Source organism: Pestalotiopsis fici, assembly GCF_000516985.1.
Source record: "Pestalotiopsis fici W106-1 unplaced genomic scaffold PFICI_Scf_14, whole genome shotgun sequence".
Lineage (NCBI taxonomy): Eukaryota > Fungi > Ascomycota > Sordariomycetes > Amphisphaeriales > Sporocadaceae > Pestalotiopsis > Pestalotiopsis fici.
The window spans coordinates 473,148-492,800 of NW_006917104.1; the positions used below are offsets into that span (position 1 = coordinate 473,148).

The 19,653-nt window shown below is 48.2% G+C and overlaps 8 protein-coding genes across 8 annotated transcripts; 3 read left to right on the top strand and 5 right to left on the bottom strand.

Annotated features, from left to right (window-relative positions):
• Positions 1 to 466: 466 nt before the first annotated feature.
• PFICI_14981 (uncharacterized protein) lies at positions 467 to 2,079 on the bottom strand (the record flags this gene model as incomplete). Its single annotated transcript, XM_007843562.1, has 3 exons — positions 467 to 520; positions 588 to 1,742; positions 1,792 to 2,079. The coding sequence occupies 3 exons, from the start codon at positions 2,077 to 2,079 to the stop codon at positions 467 to 469; spliced, it is 1,497 nt and encodes a 498-aa protein (XP_007841753.1).
• A 601-nt stretch (positions 2,080 to 2,680) lies between these two features.
• Positions 2,681 to 3,685, bottom strand: PFICI_14982 (uncharacterized protein; the record flags this gene model as incomplete). Its single annotated transcript, XM_007843563.1, has 1 exon — positions 2,681 to 3,685. One exon carries the CDS (start codon positions 3,683 to 3,685, stop codon positions 2,681 to 2,683), a length of 1,005 nt encoding a protein of 334 aa, XP_007841754.1.
• Positions 3,686 to 5,630: 1,945 nt separating this feature from the next.
• PFICI_14983 (uncharacterized protein) lies at positions 5,631 to 6,563 on the bottom strand (the record flags this gene model as incomplete). Its single annotated transcript, XM_007843564.1, has 1 exon — positions 5,631 to 6,563. The coding sequence occupies one exon, from the start codon at positions 6,561 to 6,563 to the stop codon at positions 5,631 to 5,633; it is 933 nt and encodes a 310-aa protein (XP_007841755.1).
• Positions 6,564 to 8,068: 1,505 nt separating this feature from the next.
• On the top strand, positions 8,069 to 10,229 carry PFICI_14984 (uncharacterized protein; the record flags this gene model as incomplete). Its single annotated transcript, XM_007843565.1, has 5 exons — positions 8,069 to 8,279; positions 8,328 to 8,464; positions 8,512 to 8,606; positions 8,673 to 9,984; positions 10,035 to 10,229. 5 exons carry the CDS (start codon positions 8,069 to 8,071, stop codon positions 10,227 to 10,229), a joined length of 1,950 nt encoding a protein of 649 aa, XP_007841756.1.
• A 724-nt stretch (positions 10,230 to 10,953) lies between these two features.
• Positions 10,954 to 11,920, bottom strand: PFICI_14985 (uncharacterized protein; the record flags this gene model as incomplete). Its single annotated transcript, XM_007843566.1, has 2 exons — positions 10,954 to 11,566; positions 11,619 to 11,920. The coding sequence occupies 2 exons, from the start codon at positions 11,918 to 11,920 to the stop codon at positions 10,954 to 10,956; spliced, it is 915 nt and encodes a 304-aa protein (XP_007841757.1).
• Positions 11,921 to 13,323: 1,403 nt separating this feature from the next.
• Positions 13,324 to 15,286, top strand: PFICI_14986 (uncharacterized protein; the record flags this gene model as incomplete). Its single annotated transcript, XM_007843567.1, has 8 exons — positions 13,324 to 13,545; positions 13,605 to 13,641; positions 13,707 to 13,798; positions 13,852 to 13,936; positions 13,994 to 14,495; positions 14,549 to 14,715; positions 14,793 to 15,181; positions 15,242 to 15,286. 8 exons carry the CDS (start codon positions 13,324 to 13,326, stop codon positions 15,284 to 15,286), a joined length of 1,539 nt encoding a protein of 512 aa, XP_007841758.1.
• Positions 15,287 to 17,447: 2,161 nt separating this feature from the next.
• On the top strand, positions 17,448 to 18,381 carry PFICI_14987 (uncharacterized protein; the record flags this gene model as incomplete). The annotated part of the gene is made up of 2 exons (XM_007843568.1): positions 17,448 to 17,728; positions 17,793 to 18,381. 2 exons carry the CDS (start codon positions 17,448 to 17,450, stop codon positions 18,379 to 18,381), a joined length of 870 nt encoding a protein of 289 aa, XP_007841759.1.
• Positions 18,382 to 18,480: 99 nt separating this feature from the next.
• PFICI_14988 (uncharacterized protein) lies at positions 18,481 to 19,128 on the bottom strand (the record flags this gene model as incomplete). Its single annotated transcript, XM_007843569.1, has 2 exons — positions 18,481 to 18,894; positions 18,997 to 19,128. The coding sequence occupies 2 exons, from the start codon at positions 19,126 to 19,128 to the stop codon at positions 18,481 to 18,483; spliced, it is 546 nt and encodes a 181-aa protein (XP_007841760.1).
• Positions 19,129 to 19,653: the final 525 nt, after the last annotated feature.

The window sequence follows — 19,653 nt, forward strand, 5'->3', positions numbered from 1 at the left end:
TGAAGTCCTGTTCCGCAGTGGATCCACTCAGTGACCTTTCGCATCTAGCACAAAATTCTATGGTTCGGTCAAAGGACGTAACGTGATCAATTTTCAGGACTCTCCGGAAGAGGGCAATGTGCTTCTCGTATCATCTTCGTTGGAAAAATCAGCAATATCCTCGTTCCAGCCAAGCATGACCTTCGCGATAAGTAGCCACGAACCTAGACTGGCGCTAAATAATTTCTCCGTTCTTGGTGTACATGTACCGCGGCTTCTCCAAGAGATACCTAGTAGCTCTCAAAGGGTGGTATTTCGCCAAGATCTTGGATATGAATATGAGAATTGATGGTTAGTTTTATAAAATTCAGGGGATTTATTACGGTTGCTTGACGAGGTATACACGGCCCACTTTAAGATTTGTTGATTAACGAGATACGACTGATGTTGTCTTGTCAACCAAATATCGCGCCCACCACTCTGTAGACTACTCTGCCAATTTAACCCTCATCAGCATACCATCAGCTGGCTTTGAAGTTACCTGTCTTGTCTGTACCTCTTAAATTAATTGATTGTGCAGTGAAGCCAGAATCGATGTGAGAACTTACCGAATACAGTTCCTCCGTCACTTTGTACTGGCCCGTCTTCTCGTTCAAGCTCGGCTGGCCGTTCTCATTCAAGGCGAACTCTCCCAAGCCCACCTTGGTGAAGTCGTATCGACGGACCGTCAACGCAATGATGATTCGCGCCTCAATGTTGGCCAATTCCATGCCAATACAATTTCGCGGTCCGCGTTCGAATGGCCGCCAAGCGCCGGCTGGAATTGGCTCTTTATCAGCCAACCAGCGTTCAGGCACAAAATCGTCGGCCGTATCTCCAAAGGCTCGGGGGTCTCTGTGTATGATACTTTGGCAGTTATAAACCAATAAACCGTCCAGACATTGCTGTTCACCGCTTGGCATACGGACAAAGAACCCAGAGCCGGCCGGAATGACCCGCGCAGTGCCGCCAGGGGGGTGAAGGCGCAGGGTCTCCTTAATGACCGCTGAGATGTATGGCATCTGCTGGGCCAGATCTGAACGCCCAAGTAGTCGAGTACGTATGGTGGCAGGGCTAGTATCAGTGCCAAGGAGGCCATCCAGCTCGGCCCGCACCGCGCGCATGGCATGAGGGGTACGTGAGAGCTCGTAAAATGCCCACGAAAGTAGAATACTTGTAGTATCATGTCCTGCAAAAAGGAATGTACGGAGCTGATCGCACGTTTCATCCATGATGCTGTCTGTTAGAGTTTTGACGTCTTGTAGGGCAAGTGAAAGAACACTTCGCGCGTTGGCAGTGCCCTTTGCCGTTTCGTGGAGCTCGGCATGTTTGCTACGCACAATGGCGCGCAGTATATTCGTCATACGCTCTGACAGTGCCGCCCGCTTCTTGACTTTGCTTATGGTTAGCCACCATGGCAGGTTAAGGCGGTCGCCGTTGTATGCGTCCAGAAGTGTCTCGAACAAGTCTACCAGCGGGCCGGTATTGGAATCACCGGAAGACAATGCATCGAGGTCAGCTTCCATGACGACCTTTCCAATTATGTCGAATGTCAGACGCGTAGTCAGGTTGATCAGTGGAAAGGCATCTTGACTCGCACAAAGTTCATCTAGATGTTCGAGAAAGATCATCCCTTTGTCCAGAATCTCAGGCACAAATGTCGACAGATACTGGGGTGAGAACCCAGTGTTAAATCTTTTGCGAAGTGCCTTCCATTCATCGCCCTGAAGCATGTTTCAGTATTGATCTCAATTCTCGGTCGGGTGTACTCACGTGTGAAGAAAATATAGAAGTCGCGCCTGTCACAAACAATAACCGCTGTAACGAAGCGGCCGACTTCGGAGGGCTCGTTGGGAATATCTTCGACGCCTTGGTTATCTGATCGGCAATTTCATAGTCGCCAACAACCACCATAGGCTCATTGATGGGTCGTAGATCCATGAACATGAGCGGCGGGCGGTTCAGAGCTCGATTCATTGCCACTATAGCCATATCTGGATGAGCGCCCGGCTTGTTGCGTTTGACAAAGTCGCCAAACGTCTTGAGATGGCCAAGGGCCATCGAGCTTGTAAGCTGCGGAAAATGTGCATATTGTTGAAAACGGATGTATTGCAACTTGCTGTAAGCAAGCCACAGTAACAGCCCCGCAGCCGCAGGAAACAAGGTAACGAGGAACATTGTTAGGTTTTGTGGGGGAAGCGATGCGTCTCGATCTCCATCTGCAGAAACAAAGAGACTCAAAGGCTGGGAAGGAAGATGTAGAAGAATGCCTTCGTCCGGGTGTCTACAAAGGATTGAGTTGGAACTTTCTCCCTTCATGATCAACCACGGAACATGCGCCCAGCCTGTTGGTTACTGAGTGTTACAGGGGTCTACCGGGAGCCACCCAAACGAGCTTAGCGTCAATCTGCGGACGGCAGAGAAGACGGAAACAATAGAAAAGAGTCAAGACTGGAAAAGGGGGAGAAAGAGAGGGAAAAATCCCTTCAATTTGGCAACGATGCGTATTCTATTCCTACTACCGTGGGAATGCCGCCCCATGTTCATGCACCGAAGAGGCGAGGCTAATTTGTAGAGTTGAAGAGGACAGGCGTTCCTCTCTACCGCCTAGCAACAATGCAGCAAGAATTTCAGGGCCTTTCGCATACTTCGCTGCCACAAACTACAGCCACGGAGAAGTCATCCCGGGACCACTCAGATACACATTAATCTGCATGGCCTGCAGCTCACCATTGTAGTATTGGAGCACTTCAAGAGTTTCGCCCGTGGCTCCAGTTGGTGCCAGCAATGGCAACCCCCCGCTGGCCTTTGACTCTTCGTACCAGGCCTCTTGCGCCTCTTGTGCCGCGGTCATCGTGTTGGGGATGAACGCCGAAGTGTTGCCATAGTACGGGTAGACTATTCCCGGGATGATGCCGCTGGTCACCACAAAGCCCAATTCCTCGTCAACGACTAGAGCTACGCGCGCATTGGAGTCGGTAGGATGTTCGTCAGGCCAGGCGCAGCCCAGCGGGTCGGTTGAGCCGTTTCCGTAGAGTCCAGTATCAACAACCTTCCAGCCCAGCTCCGTGAACTGGCAGTCGGCTCCGAGGTCAACTGTAAAGTTGCTAGACGTGGCAAAGAGCGCTTCACTCAGCTGCCACAGCGTTTCCCGGCTGGCCTTGGTGCGATTGGCCGGTGGCGACATCAAGACGGCGTAGTTGGAGGGAAGCTCCGTGGCTGAATATGAAAATCCGTGATCGCCACGATTGCGGTTAATGAAGAGCTCAAGCTCGGTGAGCTCCTCATCTACCACCTTGATGCGCCCCCGGAGAATTGATTGGACCTCATCGTTGCCCTCGCTCACATCCAAGGCAAAGTACGCAGTGCCATTCGTAGTATCAATGGCCAACAGGCTTGGCTCGCCTGCCTTGGTGATGGTGCGCCATGCTGTCATCATGCCAAGTGCTGCAGGATGGGAGTTCTCAGTCGCATAGTAGACTCCAGCCAACGGAAGGCTATAAGGATCGTGAGCTACCATGGAGTCCAGGATCTGGTTGACCAAAGATGTCATGCCCTCGCGAGAGCTCACGGTCGCGTTTGAAGAACTAACGTCACATGACAAAGTTGATGGCAGGGCGGATACCACCACGGCCAATAGGAGATTGAGGGCAGTGATTGCAATCATTTTCTTTGTCGGTTCTGGCAGGAGGAATAAGGAAGGAGAGTTTCAAGAGCTGCTGTCAAACGAATTGCCGCCAAACTGGTTGAATTGTTTGAGTAACAAATCAATAAAAAGAGTTCAAGGTATCAGATCGAGACCAACGCAACTTATATTTGAAGTCAAGCCGAGATTTTCTGCACCTATGTCCTTCTCAACAGTTGCCTATACAACTAACTAATACTAGATGCTTTGATGGTTGCCGGAAAGAACTCGGATCCTAAGTGGGGGTTTACGTACCACATCCCCAACCTCATGCAGTCCACCTATGAGGTTGCAGTTCATCATCAAATTCGGTAAGCTTCGTAGAAGTCCAAGGCTACCTTTTCCTAGTCAATCACGGGCATGCGATTTGATTATGTTAAAACCTACGTAGCCGAAACTTGTTAAAGCACCGACTCCTTGATTGAGTCATTAGTAGAGTAGACTCCGCGGCTATTGTCCAGTGCAATGACTTGTAGGCCTGCCGTGTCTTAAAGACCATGTATCTACATTATGATGGAAACATTCATATTAGGGAGCCGACTTTGGTTTGAAATATGAACACAATATGCCTGTCAAGACGAAGATGGTCAGCGTGAGAACCACAATAGTCCAAGATAATTCAGAATTCGGAATCACAGAGCATCATGCTAAAGTCACAGTCTTACCCCTCATTGCCATACCCATCTACATACCGGTAGTCAACCCACCTCGCTCCGTACAACAATACTGCTCACGTAATGTTGATCATTATTGGTCATCGTTGAGTCAGAGACAGACTATACTATGACTGCTCTATTCCAATGCACCTCTGTGGAGAAGCGCCCCGCCCACATCCCGATGTCCCTTGTTTTACGTGCCAAGTCGGAAATGCCCTTTAGCATACCCCCAGCTTTTCCCCGGATTTCTCCACAGTGGTCCCTTTTACCCCAACTTTCTCTCCCTTCCATCAATAGCCATTATGACTGAAACGAACATATTCCTTCAATCTAAGCTATAGCGACGCTGTTAAAAGAATCAGTTGAAAGATCCTATTATTGAATAAAATTGTGATGGAAGCCCAATTATTTCCGCGGCACCTAGCAAGTAAGTAGCCTGTCGATCATGGTCCTCGTCATTTGTGGATAAATCAGCAAAGTGAATTCTGCGTCGGAAAATCAATGATGGAAAGTGATGTCCCTGGTCGGGGTTTACAGCCACCAAGCTGCTTTTCGGGAAGTTGTCTCGTACACTTGTCCTTCCCAGTCACGTGTACCTTGCCTGCCGCTGCTGTCGTACCCAGGGACAAAGCAACTGTTGCGGCCCATTTTCTCAAACCTTAGAAAGAGACTGACCCCTGCTGATGTTGGGGGTTAGCTCTAAGGGCGGTTTCTTCGAAACTCAAATGGCTTGATAAAAAGTCTGATGCTCAAATTGGATGGTAACACATCCTTGACGCTGAATTGGCTTTCACCAAAGATGGACATCGCTGCATGAGTGCGTGAGATTTTAGACGCAACATCAGCTGCTTAAAGCCCATCATATCGCCTCACAAGAAACGACAATTTGTTGTCAATCCTCCGAATGCACTGCCAAAAATAATGTATTGACTGTTCCCTTTCCCCATGGTATGGCGGTACTGCTCAAATTACGTTTCAACCTTTGAAAAGTCTAGAGATGAGGAACAGCAGCTGCGTATCTCCCTATGGTCGTGAACTTACAGTTCAGGCGAGTATTGACGAGGCGCTATGATCAAGGCTTTGACCTGAGTACCGTATAGCAATGCTTATTCAAGCTATTCAAATGTTTCATCTATCTGTCTACTGCATTAGGGAGACTTCTGTTCGTTTCATGCAACAAATCTTCGTATATGCGGCTAGACATGCAGCCGCTTACATGAATGAATAAATCTTGGTACTTGTTTATAGCGATTAATTTTATTATTTGCAGATCATGTCGGTGTCGCTACTTGGGAGCTCATCAGGGGTCTTGGTATCCAGCCGAGTTCCTCAATGGGCCATCGTATCCATAGCCTGTGCAAATCATCAATAGCAGCATATATACGTTCCATCAAGTGTACCGCCCAACCATCGATCCACCAATTGTGTTCCAACTTATTAAGCAGCACACAGAAGAAGGCCAAGACACACAGTGCCTCAGTGTCTCGTTGACGGAGTAAGGCCAGGAAACCTTCCGGTATCCTATACATCCAAATGAATGCAACACTGGCTTTTTTGTCGCTGCTAAGTTCTCGACCATAAAAGAGGGAAAAGGCGCGCTTAAGGCCGTCAATGGCTTCATTTAGCAGCAGCATGGTCTGTTCGTCTTTTGTGGTACTCGTTTTGATGGAGTGTTCGAGTTCTTTCAAGGCACCGTGTTCTACGATTTGCGAATCCCATATTTCCTTGACTTCCTGGCCTGCCTGAAACAGGCAGGAAAGTGATTGAAAGTCTGTACCAATATCTTGGAGCTCAATCACAGTACGTATGCCGCGAAACAGAGAAAGCCAATTGGGCATGGCCGCGTGCGTGGAGGAGATGAGATGACTAGGTTCCTTGGGGCTTGCAAAGGCGATATAAGATGTCAAGGTACTGAAAAGAAAAATAGGCCCCCGATCCGCGGAGCTGGAGCTGATATCGGACAGGATAGTCGTGGCCATGGAAGCAGCAGTCGCGTGGCGAGTCTCTGCCTGCGCAATGTAATATTCCTTCAGCTCTGGCCTGAACCGGGCTAGATGAAGTGCGGCCAGAGCCAGCGTGCCGTAAAGGACATAAGGGTGTGAGAAGCCAATAGGAGGCAAGTTTACCCGCATGAAGTTGCGGATAATGGGGTCCGTGGAAATGGTAAGACACGTCGAGGTGGTGAAGTGGTGGAGGAGCTCCATGTCAAGCATCGTCAGCTGCAACGAATCTGTGCCATCACGGCTGACGACCGCCGGTAGCGGCACGGCCGCGCTGAGTAGAGGGGCAGGCGTCGATGCAGATGCATAATCTTCTGGGCGACTTAGATTCAGAGACTCATCTGAGAGGTCGCAGTACTCTGCACGTCTCAAACAATTTCGGCATGATGGGCGTTCTTCGCTGCACTAATGAGGCGGACCCGAGCACCCGTCAGCTCCGATCGTGTACATTTCAGCTGGGCAGATGCATCGGATCAATACCCACTTTGACTTTTCTCTTCTTACAGTTCTTGCACCCACGTCTAGACTTGATGTGTGCACGTCGACTTCTCCTGTCTGTCGTGGTCGTTGGAGAGGCCATGCTCAGCTGGTTAGCAGCGCCTCGTATTGTCACGAGACATCGAGTTCGTAAAAGGTGGTGAGAGAGCCGGGGTTCGCATTTCCTTTCGAGGGACGAAAACTATCAGGGAGGATAAGCGCTAAGTTTGGGGAGCTTCACGTACCCCTCGTCCACTGTGGAGAGTACTGCGCCTCGTATCTCGCCCCGCAATATTTTCAATACCTTGTAGTACCTAGTACCTAATATGCATCAACATTTTTGGAAATACACTCGACGAGATGACATTCTCAGAAGGCCAAGTACTGAGCGCGAAGTGAAATTCAACTTTTATGGACTGACAGCGGCTGCTCCCGGGACCTAAGCTTCATTTCTGTCTCTCACTTGCTACGTTACCTTTGCAACCCTGTAGCTTGGGCTAGGCTCCGTTGGAAGCAGCTACGACGGCGATGATGTTTATGCCTCCTGCTCATGTTTCCACTTCACTTGATGTCTCCGAGTCAACTAATCTTGGTTACTTTTCCTGCCTCTATTACTGCGTGTATACTTGGCTGCTATTGCTACGTCTGTTGATTGATTAACTTTCTCTGTCTCCTTCGAAGTCATACTTTGGCTTTGTACTAATTGAAAACCTGTATTACAAAGAATGAAAAATAGTCCGGCAATGCAAGGCATTTCCATGCAATCCTATATCATAAATGGTGTCTCCTTGAACCTATCCATTCCGTCATTTTAATCATGCTATTCGAGGGACTTGATCCAATGAGGCATCCACAATCCGATTCAGCATCCATACGAAACACCTTTTCCTATTACCTTTCATATCCTGCAAGTCTTAACTCACCAATGAATCGAACTGGCTGGTTCTTGTTCTAACCTTGAAGGGATCCATCATGAACTTTGCCTTCAGCGAGACATGTCACTGCACTTCAATAGCGCTTGCAAGTGCTTTTCGATACTCCTTCTTTCGGCAGTTCAGCTCAGCCACCAACACGCCACCAGACGTGTAACATGCAGGTCTCAACCGGACCAAGAGTCCCACATATTGTCCGCTGGCAGGTAATACTGGAAACATAAAAACCACGGTGAGTTCTACTCTGTGAATCTTGCGGTCTGCATCATCCACCGATACCTTTTCAAACAAATTAACACAATGGGTCCAGAAATACCAACACCGACTCCAATCACAGGAATCACAACCCCAGGTGGGAAGCCTGGATTACGTCGACCTTTGGCCGTATTTCAAAAAGAGCAAAAGCTAGCTTTCTCTCTGTATGTTCAAGCATTACTCGCCTGGCAACAGGCGGGCAACGACAAAGACGACCGGGATAATGGTACTGGAACAAGCTATTTCCAAGTCACCGGTAAGATGATCCGAATAAAAAGAAAATTCATACTAATAATAATCGCAGGAATTCATGGTGTTCCACCTGTCAAGTGGCAGAATGATCCCGCCGAACCATTCGAACAGGATGTCCCAGTAGGCTATTGCACGCATCGTAGTACATTGTTCATTCCGTGGCATCGTCCATATCTGATGCTTTACGAGGTATGTAAACATTCACTCCAATGATGAGGTGCTAAGTCTCGATGCAGCAAATAATCTATGCGTACGCGAAGGACATTGTCGATCATTCTACAGGTAGCGCAAAGGAAGCTTATGCTGCCGCTCTCCCAGAGGTTCGCCTACCGTACGTCTAGTCCACCATTTATTTCGAAAACGTAGCAGGATGGGGTTGAACTAACAACTCTGTCAGATATTGGGACTGGGCATCCAATTCTTCTCTTCCCGACGCCATCAAAACTCCAGACATCACTATATCCGTTCCAGGCGATCAGCCTGGAACGTTGAAAGACCTCCACCTTGACCACAATCCTCTCTGGTCCTACAAGTTCCAATCTGAGTATGCCAAAAGCATTGTCCAGAAACAGATGGAGTGGGATAACAAGGAGCCCTGGACGGAGTCTAAGCGTTGTCCTGACCCAGATGGAACCTCCAACATAGGTATATGTGACCTGCAGATGATCACCATAGGCAGACAGTTCACCGAAACGACCTGGAATCTATTACTTCGGAGTACGGACTTCGATGAGCTAACCTGTCAAGCTTGGAGAGGCTCAAACGGAGCAACAGCCTACAGCTCCATCGAGGTCATGCATAACAACATACACAATTTCTCTGGCTCGCAGGCGACGCTCTTCAAACCGGACTACGAGGGCCCGCTCAAGTTAGGCAGTATGACTGAAGTCCAAGCAAGCTCATTCGATCCTATCTTCTGGTTACACCACGTCAACTGTGACAGACTTGTAGCGCTGTGGCAAGCAAGGCAGACAGAGGTGACTATTCATCCTTATCCATCGCTGCTGCCCCGCTTCAATGCCGGTGCACAGACAGTAGAAGATGGTAACTCTCGTCTGGAGCCATGGCACAAGGATAATTCAGCCAGCATCAACTCATATTGGATTGCCAACGATGCCAAAGATCTTATCAGCACATTCAATGGCGGCTATTACTATCCCGAGACACCTCTGGAGTTCATCAATGATCCTACTTTGATGTACGTTGCTGTGACAAACGCAATCGAAAAACTGTACAGACCTGGCTATCTCCCTCCTGCTCCACCAATCAGCGCTAAACCGCCATCTGCTGAACCTCCTAGTGAGGGACAACCACCCAAAGCGCCAATGGATGGGCAGCCTCCTGTAGGAGCGCCGCCGGAACCACCAAGAGGTGCAAACCCGGCAGAAACGACCAAGGTGTGGGAGGCCTTTGTTCGCGTGAAGAACTTTGCTCTGACTGGCACTTGGGTCATCTACATCTTCCTTGGGCAGATTCCAGAAGATTCCAATGAATGGTTCATGTCCAAGAATCAGGTCGGTGTCATCAGTTTGTTGTCTACCCTTGACAGAACAAGCTGTGAAAATTGTCTGTCGCAGTCCGAAAGAGACCAGCTCGTCACTGGTACTGCTCCTCTCAGCGGAGTCTTGCACGACAGAGGAATCGATGTAAGCGACGAAGATGCCGTCGTAAAGTACTTGAAGAAGAATCTTGGTTGGCGGATCGTAAAGGTATGTTCCTCACTCTCTATGGTCGCAGGACAGCTACTAACAATCCACAGGATATCAAGAACGTCCCGATCAAAGATGACTTCAATCTTACAGTCGGTGTCAGCTCTCAGGACCTGACACTACCAGCAGCAGGATCTGGACCGCCAAGCTTCGGTGATTCAAAGACCTATCCCAGCATCACCGCCGGTAAGCGAGGGGGGTTAGATGAACATAGTCGGAGTGCTTTGTTTGGCGAGCCAGCTTAAGTCAACACTCCCAGAATTGTGTCACGTGCTACTACGGGCATCAAGTTCTGGTTCTTATCCCGCACGCACACCAGCCACCCCACTCGCCCTCTTTACTTTTTTATCCCACTTTGACAGCTACAATTTGCCCACGTGTTGATCAAGAGAATGACCATATCAGCAATTTTGATCTTCGTGGCTTGGTAGCATCAATATTCACTCGTTCTCCTCTTCACTTGACACCATTCCAGTGTACCAAGTACATTTCCACAGGCATCGGGCCTTACCTACAAATTGTCATTCCTTGATATTCAATCCATAGCTGCATCAGATACAACAAAGAATATTTCATGCACTAGATCTTCCATACTCGCAATCCATTGTCAATTTAGCGATGGAAAATGATTGACACTTGCAAAACTTGTATAGACCGTCTATACCGTCTATATAGTTCAACTAGCTGAATTTGCCCACCTAGAAAGTCTCTGGAACAGCAACACGGCTACAATCAAGTTTCTAATATAGATAAAAGCCCTGTGTAGCCATGCATATACGATACGATAATATTGAGGTGAAAGAGAGAACAAACAAGAGAACAGCCGCTGATGTCCCCTCAGCTTCTCTGCCCTCATAATAGTAAAACAAATTCCTACCCCCTTAGTCTTCCAATCTCGTACTTCCAATCCTTGAACGGAACCTTGAATTTTATTCACTTGATAAATGAGACAACCATCCACCTAATACCTTATCTCAACCTTGAACCAGTCGCCCAGCGCTTCTTTGGATTCATCCGACCTGCGGATGAACCCCACTCCGGGGACTGATCCGTCGTCTCACCCGTAGTTGTGAGTTGCACGCCGCTCTCAGCTAGGCTGTCATCTCCTGACACGGATTTCTTGGGACGTATGCCAAGATAGCCGCCACCAAGCAAAATCAGCGTACAGCCTAGCTGGGTGACGAATAGAAATATGAAACGGGTCGCAAATATGCCCATGATGGGATCCAAGGCGTTATCGGCCAACTCGAATGAGTATACGGTATTGTAAATGATGCGAATGAGTTGAAAAGGCATCGCTGCTCCCGCCGCAATGGTCATGTACATTGCAGGCTTGAAAGCCGCATCGTTGCGGACCGACCATACCCGATGCCAGGTTGGCCAGATCCAAACGTAGAGGGCAAAGATGACTAGCAACATCAGTATGTTTCCGAGACGATCCAATTTCAGGTTCAAGACGCCCCCAGTGTTGCTTGGTGCACCTCCATATGTCGCCAGGGCGATGCCGGCTGTGTTGATCAGATTGGTCGCAGCCATGGTAATCTTGTCGATCCATCTCTTGGGGTATGGGAGTGAATTATTGCTTGAGTTGCATTAGTCATTTGATCTGGTAGTTTCCATCTTTGGGTACATACGTCTCGTATAGAATGCCGATGAGGGCCAACGTCAGGCAAGCAATGCTTCCAGCATTGGTTATAATCAACAGTGCGCCAGGGATGTTGGGCTCATTGCGATTCATAATCTGCCAAATGTCCGAGGCAAAGCGCATTCCGTAAAACGCCACAAGAATTGACCAGCATGTCATGCCATCCTTGCCATGCTTCCAGGTAATCCATAGTACTGGTGGTAAGAAAATGACATATATCACAATCTCAGCAATGGCAAGATTGATTAGACTCGCCGATGGTGGCGGTAGGTGAGCTGCAGCATCTGCCATTATCAGAGATGCGGATTCAGGGTGGAGGAAGTCGACAGTAGCAGTGATGAAGTCGAATGAACAGCAATAAGAGCTTGACCCGCAAAATAGACTATGCTTCCTCTAAGGGAGTCGAAACCGGTGGCTTGCGGGAAGACGGGGGTGGACCACAACTACCGGCGCTAGTCCTGGAGATCAAGATGGAATTTGCCTTGGCCTTGAATGAGTTGTAGAGGACGGCTGTGGATGGAGTCCTATATTGATGGAGACAAATCGGACTCGGGGCGAAGTTGGGAAAAAAGCAAGCAGATTTAAATGTCACGGAGCATGAGCATTTTGACCAAATCTTGAGAGATTGGCAAAAGTCATTATCTGGTTTTCACGTTGACGATGGGACAGGTATGACTGGCCTTGGCAGCGTACAGGTAAGTGAGTTGCACCAATCAGTACGCATGGAATTGTAGCAATCATTGCTTCATCTGGAAAGCAGCGCAGATCTGCCCTGGTATCATGTGAAATAATCATTGCCGGGCGCGATATAGAATTTTGACAATGTCGCAGCAAGTGCACAGTGAAATCCTGCAAGGCCATCTGCCCGCAGACTGTGCATCACCATTATCGACAGGGTTGTATTGTAGTCAAAGCGGTGTTGGGTATAGATAAGTACAAATGCTCAGGGTCGACAAGCTCAAGTCGCCGACAGCAAGCATCCTGCCTTTTTGAGGCAAATGACGATTTTGAATGTCACTAGGCAACCTTGAAGCAAGGTCGCAGAATCACAAAAGTTGTAGTATAATATAGAAGAGGGTCACTACCGTGGTCGCATGTGGCTATCGCGCCAGATATATGGCGGCAGCACGGCATGAAAAAAAGAGTTAAAATCGAGACTGAAACTGCCGGGCCATGGATGCGAGCCAATGAGAGGGTGGACCGAGAACGGGTTCGAAAGCGAGAGCGAAGAGCGTCAGGTCAATGCAACAAATGCAGGTCGCCGGTGCGGGGCGATCAACATTGCCGTTTTTTTAGCGTTGCAATTGATTCAGGGTCTGATTTTGGCATAGACAGGGAGACAGCCTCCAGCTTCATCCCTCAAGAGCGCCCATGGGGGAAAGCCTGCCATTTCGAACACGGGATCAACCCGAGTTCATCTCGCATTGCCTCTCCTACTATGTGCTCCGTTTTGATAAGAGCCGGGAACGAATCTTTTCAGGAACCGAACGTCCCTCGCGAGAATTTCGGTAGCCCGAGCAAGACAGTGGGGGGAGGGCTCTGCAGCCTGTATCAGGACCACTAATAAGTGAGATGCATTCCCGAATGGTATATGTTATTACAGAATCATCTGCTTCAAACATTCTCTTCCCGTCTAAATAATCGCAACTCATCGTCTCATATCAAATATACCACATCACTTTGAGCATTGCAAAATGACGTCCCTACAAGTCTGGAGCGACGTAATTGTCGACCGATGGCCCATAATCTCCACAGTGGCTTTGGCCGCCGTGATAGCGGCCTTTCTACCAAGCACTTTGAGGCTCATTCGCATGTTTACCTTTCCTACAGTCGGTACTGAACTTGGAGGTGCCGAAAAGCGTAGAAAAGCCTATCTGGCTGGGGCCAGGAAACTGTACAATGACGGCTACCGCAAAGTATGTCTCCATCGCTCAGCAGCAATTATTATGATCCTGAAGCTCAATCGCCAATGTAGTTCAAAGAACAGGCTTTCAAAATCACCACATCGCGGAGTAAGTCGCACTGGATCTTGATACAGCTTAAAGAACTTTTCGCTCATCGTTTCTCGTGGTTTTAGCATCGACAGTTCTTGTACTACCACCCAAGTACTTGCCAGAGCTCAAGAAAATTCCTGATAGCATTGTCAGCATGGAAGCCGCCGTGGATGAAGTGCGTATATCAGTATGAGAATATACCCGCACGTTCTTACTGACCAAACGCAGCATATGGAGTCCAAATACACCAGAATTGAGACGGTTGTGCCCATTGTACCCCACACCATCAAGGCAGATCTCACGCCTGGTCTGGGTAGGCGAATCCTGCCCCGAGCGATTGTCATGCGCGAAGGCTGATTGTCCATTTTAGTGCGCCTGAACCCGGTCTTATCCAAAGAAGTACAAGAGGTCATTGACCTCGAAATGCCCGATTGCTCTGATTGGACTTCTCTCAATATTCATCATAAACTCTTACGCATCGTCGGTATGGTGTCTGGCAGAATCTTTATTGGTCCTGAACTGGGTCGCAAGGAAGAATATCTCGATGCTGCCATCAACTATACCATTGAAGCCATGGAAGTACAACGTGCGGTCCAGAGCATGCGACCCTGGCTACGCCCGTTCCTCGCAAACCGGCTACCCGCGGCCAAGAAGTTGGATCAGCGCATCAAGGCCGCCGAGGACTTCATGATGCCTGTAGTCAAGAAGAGGATGGAATTGGCAAATTCGCCCGATAAGCCCGACGATATGCTGCAATGGTTGATCAGCTCACTTGGAAAGTTTCCCGACAGGGCCAGCCAGAACCTTGCACGTGTTCAACTCGGCATCAGCTTTGCCGCCATTCATACGACTGTTCTCACTGCCACCAATGTGTATGTACCCATGCTCTGGTTTTGTTACATGCAATGGCTAACATTTGGGACAGATTCTATAGTATTGCCGCTTTACCCGACTTCGTTCCAGAGCTCAGGGAGGAGATTAATCAGGCTCTGGCCGAGAATGATGGTGTGTTCACGAGCAATGCATTGCAGTCAATGAAAAAGCTTGATAGTTTCCTAAAGGAGACACTGCGATTTTGCCCTGCATCAATGGGTTAGTATTCCTAGTTCTTTCTTTTTCCCTCTGTACGCATCACCCAGTTGTTCAAGGTAACTAACGACAAGCTGCAGCGTCATTCCAACGTAAAGTACTACAAACCTTCTCACTCAGTGACGGTCACGTCATCCCTGCCGGAATCACCATCGAAGTCCCCGCCGTCGCTGTCAGCTTTGACCCAGAACTATTTCCGCAGCCCGAGAAGTTTGATCCTCTGCGGTTCTACAAGCTACGACAACAGGCTCGTGACGGTGGTGGCTCTGGCGAAAGCGCAGCCCTCAACCAGTTCGTGAGTGTCAGCCAAAACAGCTTGACGTTTGGCTACGGACGCCATGCTTGTCCTGGACGATTCTTTGCAGCCAATGAGCTCAAAATGATTCTCTCCAACATGCTGTTGAAGTATGACATCAAATTGGCCAATGGTGCTACTGAACGATACCCAAACATGGAGTTTGCTCATATGGTAAGTCTTGTCGATGTAGTAGAATGATCAAGAGATTTCTTAGCTAATGACGAGGTGTAGTCCATTCCCGACCCGGCCAAGGAGCTGATGTTTAAAAGGCGTTGAGACGATATTCTTGTACGACCTGGAGGCTTAATAGAGTGTGGGAAGGCTTAGTGTGAATAAAGACATTGAAATTTGCGACCAAATTACCACGGCCGTGAGCTCGGCGTCTGAAATCTGAAACTTTCTATGGTTTAGTTTATTTCTGCCTACGAGAACCGTTTGCGCTCGTCCGTACACCGTCTATTCAACTTCCCAGCTCGCACACCCATATATGAAATTTGCATTATACCCACTTGAATCCTTGTAGCTCTGAAAATACAAGGGCGACTCCTGCATCCTCCGAATCTCTTTCCGCCGGAGACTCACTCCACTTATGAACGCGATCATGGAAAGTGATCGGCGTGTACTGGGTGCTTGACCGGCCTAGACTTGATTGAACCGGAATTTTTTTATTTTTTTTTTTTTTCAGTTCTTCAGGTAGGTTAGCCTGTCTAACATTTCTATCATTCAAGCGCACATATCCATGTCGCTTGATTTCGAGCAATTACATGATCATCAATGACTGACATGGTTGAGTCCAGTAACTTTCAATGTATTAAGCTTTGGTTATTCCGGTGTCTAAAGTATTGTCTTGATGAATTGCTGCGCTTTTCACTGATTGTAGAATCTTCTGCTCCGTAATGCGATAATAAGTCGGCTACCGTGATACGACCTTGCAGCACCGCCAGGCGCAATGGGGTCTGCCCATTCTTGTCAGGGATATTGACATCGATATACTCGGAGCGATGCGACAGGACATATTCAATGACCTCGACCTCTGCGCATTGCACTGCTAGATGCAGAATCGATGTGCCTCCAAGCAGTACCATGTTGGCCTCGGCCGGACACGTCAAGCCTCTTTCCGACGCCGTCCTTGATGTTTCACGAATAGTCTTTGTGATGAGCAGAGTGTCGCCCCGTTGCAGCGCCTGCACAATTTGCAGAACGCGTGTCCATACTTCGATTATTGACGTGGAATTCTTGCCCTTGTTCGATTCGCGGCGATGTGAAATTGATTGACGTCCGGACATGCGGGCTAATGATGATACAAGATGCGACATTGTAAATTGTATTTGGCGATCAAACAGTGTATAATAGTTGCGGCTGGATAAACTGGAACTTTGTTAGACCATAGGACATATATTATGATTGTGCTGCACTCTACATACCGAGATGTCAATGTGTATGTTTTTGTGACAAGACCGTATACAATCATGGAGTTTGTGTTGTCGCCCTTCAAAAATTGGAAATGTTCATATATAATCTATATGCATCAACTATATTCAAGATGCACAATGTCTGATGACGCGTTGAACCAGCTCTTTTCGCATTCCTCAAATAGAACTCTCGTTTCTTGCTCCCATTGGTTCACTCGACCCAATTTGACAGCTTGGTCTAGATTGTAAATGGATCCACCTAGCCTGGGAGGCTTAGTAGGCAGAAACGAAAGTCTTCATTTTTACAAGCCCGACTCGGCCGGCTCATTGCCTTAGTGTCCGACCAACGTGAACGACACCCGATCGTGTCCTTTTCTGATCGGGTTGATCTGGTGCGACATTGCGCTGGTAGCATAGCTGAGCTTCTTTTTCTTACTTTTCTTTTTTTTTTTTTCAAAACAAATATGAATTATTGTCAATTTGGCAAATCTACGGCTATAATGCAGTGTGCTCCAGCGTGCTTTGAAACAATAAGGGACAAGACTAGCATGAGTCGCTGAGGTGTGGGCCTGCTCGCTTTCGCTTTTTTCAAAATTGGGTCAGTGAGCTATTCCGTATCCCCTGCGCGATTGGGGCTGAGAGTTCTGCCAAAGTCAAAATCGCAGTGGCGCAGATCGCTCGTTTCAACCAAAACTATTGAGACACCGGAAATAGAATAAAGTAATGCCGATACTGGGTTTATTGTGATGATATATCGTTGATGAACTGATTCTTTTTGGCATCATGTCCACTTTTGATCGACGATGAAATAAGCTATAGGCGCAGATCCATGTAGACAATGCGTGATTGCTCTCAATCACTTTATATCATATATCAAGCTGTGTCCGATGCCATCTTGGCTACAATTCATTCATACGTTGCTCAGTCGTTTGCTTTACTTTATTCTATATCATCATTCGCAGAACTAAGAAATTTTAAGACGGCAGAAATATTCCGACTGCGTTGCTTTGAACAAATTTGCCAAAATGTCGGCGCCGTCCACCAATACCATCAATCTTGCCATCGCAGAAACCTTTATATATGGCGTGGCATTATTCCCGATGCTGTATATTACATGGAAGCACGGGAAAGCGGGCATGGTCTGTTGGCCGATCGTGGTGTCATTTTTCGTCATGCGCTTGGTAGCGGACATTTATCAAATCATCAACCGAGAACAACCAGAACAGCCCAGTCAAGTTTTAATTCTGACGACTTCCGGAAGCATTGCTTGTCTTTCTCTTGGGCTAATCGGTGTGGTTTACGAAGCGTGAGTGAACATGTCGCCAGACGATCTGGAAAGTATGAAACACTAACTGACAACGCATGAATAGGAATATCGTTTTGCCCGGAACTCCGAAGCGCTGGACCGAAAAGGCGATTTTGGGAGTCACACACTTGGTGAATACTGCTGGAATCGGCGCAGCGACGTATGGTGGCTCCCCAAGCCCGAATGGAGGAGTCGTGTCGTCAAACCTGAACCAGATTGGTAATTGCATGATGCTCTTCGTCATGTTTGGCGTGTGCGGATGGATATGGCCCACTTGGAAACGCATTATGAAATTTCAAAGACATCAAAACTTTGAAGCAGCCCGGTTTCTTGTCCTGCTAGGGGGCGTTGCCATGCCGTACCAACTCATACGGCTCGCTTCCGGTACTATATACGCATTCAGCCCATCAGAAGATCTCGACCCATTTACAGGCACTTTCGCTATTCGGCTATTGATTTCTGCAATGCAACTCGCTGCTGCTTTGGCCCTGATGGCGGGTGGATGGCTTAGTATGCATATTGTGCCATTGTCGCAACTACCGCAGCGACCCCAGCGAATGGAAGAAGATGTGTCATATGGCATCTACGATGACGGGCTGGAAACGATAGCTTTAACTAACAAGAAGAAGGCCACAGAATGGACAAGTGTTTGAGGCTATCAGGAAGCTGCTGGGAACCTGTATAGATCCAATGATAAGATTTTGCCCCATAGATCACCACATCCCCTGCAGATAACTTTGTTTGGCAATGAATTACAGAACATAATCTTTCGAATTCCCTTCCAACCGCTTAAGCCCATCTATCTGGACGCCATGGAACCAACTGACTCTATCCTTGGTAAATTGTTCCCACTGTGGCTTTAATTTTGTCTCGTGCAAGGTCAAGTCGTCCACGGTACCGATGCGCAAGATCGGGGCATTGGGGAACGCAGAACTGATACGATACATTAACGTCCCGCATGTTGAACAGAAGTAGTCGGTCATGCTGGTGTTGGGTCTAATGGGTGTGACATCATTCTTCCAGCTTTTGAGGTTGTCGCGTCCGCGGATGTGCTTGAGATATTTATCGTCAATGGCAAAGTTGGATGCAAACATGGAGGCCGTCAGTTTACGGCAATCGACGCAATTGCACACGAATGCATTGACCAGAGCAGGGCCTTCAGTGGGCTGGTGGCAACGTTAGTCTAGAAGTGCACTAAGAGTACCGAGTACCCAGCTGGATGTGGAGGACCCATGATCAGCTCCAGGCTTCGCTGTTCATTTACTCACGAATCCCAATTGCACTGCTCCACACAAGCATGTTGCCGTTGCATCTCCTTCCTTGTACCCGCGATCTTCAGCAATGGAATTTAGTCCTACATAGGGCTTGGACTTGTCGGCAGTAGCGAAACCTGCAGCCATGGTGATGAGTCAAAAGGTAGGTATATTTGGAGGTCCGTAAAGTTGGCGCGCAGTAACTGACAATCAAGAATCCAACTGTATGATGAGCTATCTTGGCACCCAGCGATCCCTATTTATATACACCAGTCTACTCGCTCGCATTTTGAATTCATAGCAGTGCATGAGATTGGGACTGGTCAACATCAGGACTATGACGCAGTGACTGGGAGGGGTAACGGTGCGGCCCGGCGCGGAAACGCGGTCCTAGAGCGATGAGTAAGCACCCCGTAACGATCCCATGTCACCTCTTGAACTCAAACACTGTTTGACCAAACGATTATTTGGGTTCTTGTACATCATAGCGTCAATTGACAACTTATGTTCTGTTGTACGGGTTAGTCAAGCTCTTGTAAGACAATCAGTGCTCCTACATTCAAGCTTCTATCTTTTTACCTTTCCCGGCAGACAAGTTCTAAACTGTCACGCTGCTTACACCTGACTTGAGGCAATTAAGGGCCGAATCCCCCTATCATACGCTGCCACTTT